At 55.2% G+C, this 4,457-nt stretch overlaps 1 protein-coding gene across 1 annotated transcript; it reads left to right on the top strand.

Annotated features, from left to right (window-relative positions):
* Positions 1–750: 750 nt before the first annotated feature.
* On the top strand, positions 751–4,095 carry HAND1 (heart and neural crest derivatives expressed 1). The gene is made up of 2 exons (XM_029941568.1): positions 751–1,548; positions 3,085–4,095. Exons 1-2 carry the CDS (start codon positions 997–999, stop codon positions 3,187–3,189), a joined length of 657 nt encoding a protein of 218 aa, XP_029797428.1. The 5' UTR covers positions 751–996; the 3' UTR covers positions 3,190–4,095.
* Positions 4,096–4,457: the final 362 nt, after the last annotated feature.

Here is a 4,457-nt window from a genome sequence, read left to right on the forward strand (position 1 = left end):
TGGAGTGGCCCAATGTGGCTGTGCTTCGGCCTTCCATCCAGCCTTTGGACTGGATCTAGCGCCCTGGAGGCAAGAAAAGTGGCTCTCAGGCCCTGGAGCCCGGAACAAATCACTAAATGCCTTTGGGCTCGGAGCCTGCCTTACACATCTCTCACACGCCAGAGTCTTAGGGATGGGGTAGATGCCTTGGGCAAAAGAGCGTGCACTACTAGGCCACACAGTACCATCCAGAGTCCTGGCCAGGTGAGGTTGACGCCTAAGGGCTGGGGTGCTTAGGGGAGACTGCTACGGGCCAGTGCTGCCTCCAGCAAGGCCCTCTCATCTGATTCTGAGGCTGACGGGCGTAGGGGGAGCTCAGAAACGAGAAGGGCTAGAATTCCTTTTCTGAATTCTGTACAGTCTAGAAACAAGAAACTTTCTCTCTCTGGGTCTCAGTTTCCCTATCTGTAAAATCAAGGAGTGGACACGAGGTAAAGGCCTTCTTTTCGCTGGATGATTCTGGATTCCTTTCCTTGGGTCCACAGGAAGGAGGTGGCAGCCACCGTCTAGGGTGTTGACAGGCCTGTGCCTCAAGTCCGTAGCCCCCGCCTCCGCCCAGCCGGGAACTGGGGGTGGGGAGGTAGAGGCGGAGCCTGCCTCCCTGTCCCCGCAGGCGGCCTAGAGTCCAGTGGTGCTAGCTGTGCTTAAAGCCAGGGACGGCCACCCCTTTCCTCCTCCCTGCCCCCCTGCCATTGGCTCCAAGGAGAGGTTGACATCAAAGCCGTGGCCTTATATAAGCCAGATCCTGAAGAGGAGGCAGAAGAAGGGTTAAATAGGTCTCCTGGATTCGGCGAGAGGCCTGTGCGCTGCGCGTCTCTCTCCAGCCTTGCCCGAGACTCTCCGCAAGCGGGAGTCCAGCAGAGCGCCGCCCCAGAGCCCACGGGTGGCCCCGGCAGTCTCTTGGCGCATGGGGCGGCGCTAATCGGGCTGGCGGCGCAGGCCAGGGGCCGCTCCAACATGAACCTCGTGGGCAGCTACGCACACCATCACCACCATCACCACCATCACCACCCACACCCAACGCACCCCATGCTCCACGAACCCTTCCTTTTCGGTCCGGCCTCGCGCTGTCACCAGGAGCGGCCCTACTTCCAGAGCTGGCTGCTGAGCCCCGCTGACGCTGCCCCAGACTTCCCCGCCGGCGGGCCACCTCCCACAGCCGCGGCGGCCACCGCTGCCTACGGTCCCGACGCCAGGCCGGGTCAGAGCCCCGGGCGGCTGGAGGCCCTCGGTGGCCGCCTGGGCCGGCGGAAAGGCTCGGGACCCAAGAAGGAACGGAGGCGCACAGAAAGCATTAACAGCGCATTCGCAGAGCTGCGCGAGTGCATCCCCAACGTGCCTGCCGATACCAAGCTCTCCAAGATCAAGACCCTGCGCCTGGCCACCAGCTACATCGCATATCTGATGGACGTGCTGGCCAAGGACGCTCAGGCCGGCGACCCTGAAGCCTTCAAGGCCGAACTCAAGAAGGCGGATGGCGGCCGCGAGAGCAAGCGGAAAAGGGAGCTGGTAAGTTAGAGGGCCTGCAGGCTCCGGCCATGGGTGCGGGCTGGGTGAGCTCCCGCAGGCCCTGTGCGCAGTGGAAGGAGTTTGCGTTGCTGTGTGTGCGATTTTGAGAGGCCACGGGGAACTCTGAGGCTGTAGTGTGGGATCCTGTGCAAAGCGGGAGTCAGATTCATATTTGAATTAATTGGTGAGGAAGATTCAGACCTGAGAAAATGCACCCGTCTTATATTTCGCTTCCAATTTCAAAGGGGTCTTGATCCATCCCCGGGCTTTCCCGGAATCCACATTAAGAATGCTGCAGGAATTTGTTACTGAAATGTTCCTGAGTGTGGATTTATGCCCATGGACTCAGTTGTTGTTTTCCAAGGAGTTTTGCTGGAGAGGCGAGACTACTTCCGTTGTTGTATGCATAGGGAAACTGAGGCCCAGAGTGGGACCGACAGGTAAAGGCCATCTACCCACAGAGTCAGAGGTGGAGCTGGGGTAAAACAAGTCAGGTCTTCTACTCCCAGTCCAGAGCGCTTCCCACTGCTCCGCTACTCCCTGGGTAGTTCTGGGGGCAACCTTGATTGTTTTGTGTGTAAAGGCTGACAAGCAAGAGGCATGGGTCTCACCTACTGCTTTTGGCTTTGAAGATCGAAATCCCTACTCGACTTTTCTGGATCCTCTCCAGTGAGGGTGACACTTACTAGAGCGCGGTTCCACTAGGTTAGGGCTTTGGGACCTCCGAAGGAGGCGATTTCCAAGCTGGCAAACCAGTTTCTCTAAATTGGTGCGCTCAGGCCCGCTGCGTTTGGAGCCAGCTGTAGAGCCCCGCCGGGTTTTCTTTGACCCACCGGGGCTGTGGTAAACTAAAAAAAAGCTCATCTGGGGAGACTGGGAAAGATGGATAGGCATCGAGTCTCCAAATTGCCATTCGGATGGAAGCGAGGCAGTCCGGTGCGAAGCCTGCCGGCGGGGAGTTTTTGGGCGTATCCCCACCCACTGCTGGTCGCCGCCTCTTTCAAGCAGCACTGCCAGTTTCTTGCTAAAAGCCGGGACCGAGGATGGTGGGCCAGGCCGACTGGTTCCTCCTTTGCCCAGTCATTTGAGGTTCTCAGCCCGCCAGCAGAGAGACTCAACCCAGTAACCAGCCCAGACCCTAAACTAGGTTGGAAAGGGAGTGAGACTTGTGATGGGAGCAGGTCCGTGAGGGGGAAAATTGTTGATCCCCACTCTTCCCATTCCAGTGCCCCTGCGGGTGTTCTTTGGCGCCATAAAGCCCAAACTACGAGCATCAATTTCACCAGGCACAGAAAATCCTCATTACCAAACCGCTCGAAGCTGCCAGCCCATCCGAGCCCCCAGGAACTCTGGCGCATAAAGGCAAATTTATGAGCCTGTTTGCCTATTTCGCAAATAGAAATCCGTCACTTACTTAAAGGCGCCCAGTTACCGCTCCCAAAACCTTTTCCCCACCCCAACTCTATGCCTGGGCGATCGGAGCAGAAAAATTTAAACCTGTCTCTCGCCTCTTTTCTTGTGTGTGTCCTCTGGCAGCAGCAACACGAAGGCTTTCCTCCTGCCCTGGGCCCAGGCGAGAAGAGGATTAAAGGGCGCACAGGCTGGCCGCAGCAAGTCTGGGCGCTGGAGTTAAACCAGTGAGCTGAGGCCGCGCCGACGACCCCTCCACAGCTGCCCGACACCCGGAGCCCCGGGAGGAGAGAAAGGCGGCAGCGGCGAGGGCCAGGCTCTGGGTGCCAGGGGCTTATAAGGGCGCATCCCGCAGAGCCTCTGCTGCGTGCTGGCAGGTCGCTGGCTGTAACAACCCACTTGGATCGCACGTGCAATGTCATTTGAAATTGATTTTAATACATTAAGAGAAAGAGAAATATATATATATCTACACCCCCCACCCCCAAACTGAAAGGGCAGCTCTTGGCTGCACAATGCGGGAGAGAGGGACGGCAGGACTCATGCGCACTAAAAAGCACCCTTCCAACCCTCCTGGGGCGAATTTAGAACCCCCATGCTTTTCTCCACTATGCCTTCTGGCTCTTTTTCTCTTCTCCAGTCAGCTTTTCGGCAACCCCCTGCCCCCAGGCACTCTCTTTCCTAATTAAAATGCAATAAGAGGAATCAATAGTTTTCTTCCAGGGAAAGAGAACTAAACTAGGAAGATGGAGGGGTGCCTTTTGTTGTTGTTCTCCTTCAAACCGTGCTGTTTTATTTTATTGTATTTTATTTTATTGTTGCTGCACTTCCTACTTAGTTTCAAGGGAAACGGTTTCTCCCCTTCCTTTCCTTATCTTTCCTTTCCTTCTTTTCCTTCCTTCCCCTTTCCTTTCCTTCTCTCCTTTCCTTCCTCTCTTCCTTAATAAAAACTTTTCCCTGTGTTGAAAAGTTTTTATGTATTTAAACTACCTACCATGCCTGCTGTGCTCAGGTGTTTGTTTATTCTCCCATCCCTACCCTTTTTCTACCTCAAATCTGTAAGACCACTCACCGCCCCCTCCCTTTGCCAAAGCAGTATCTATGCTCTTGACGAATAAAAGATTTTCTGAAATCGGAGGAAGCCTGCGTCATGTCTTGGTGGGTATATCCACTGGCCCCATCATTTCTGCTAGATGGAGAACCTCGAGTTCTGATTTTTCTTTTGATAAACGTAAACCAAATTGCAAATCCTGTCAGGAAAGGGGGCAGATAAAGGATTTATTCGTGGGACAAAGAAAGTTCTTAGAATATAATGAACCCACAGAAGGGAACACTGGAAACGAATTAGACCCTGAGAGGAGAGGCCGGCATTTATGTAGGTCAGCACTGGGCTTGTGTGCAGGACAGTATGCACACCAGTGTCTGCAGGCGTGGTTTGGGGTTTTTGGGAGGGGGCTTGTCACACCCACCACCCGCATCCTAAGGCAGGGCAACTCCGA

This window comes from Suricata suricatta, chromosome 6 (genome assembly GCF_006229205.1).
Source record: "Suricata suricatta isolate VVHF042 chromosome 6, meerkat_22Aug2017_6uvM2_HiC, whole genome shotgun sequence".
NCBI lineage: Eukaryota > Metazoa > Chordata > Mammalia > Carnivora > Herpestidae > Suricata > Suricata suricatta.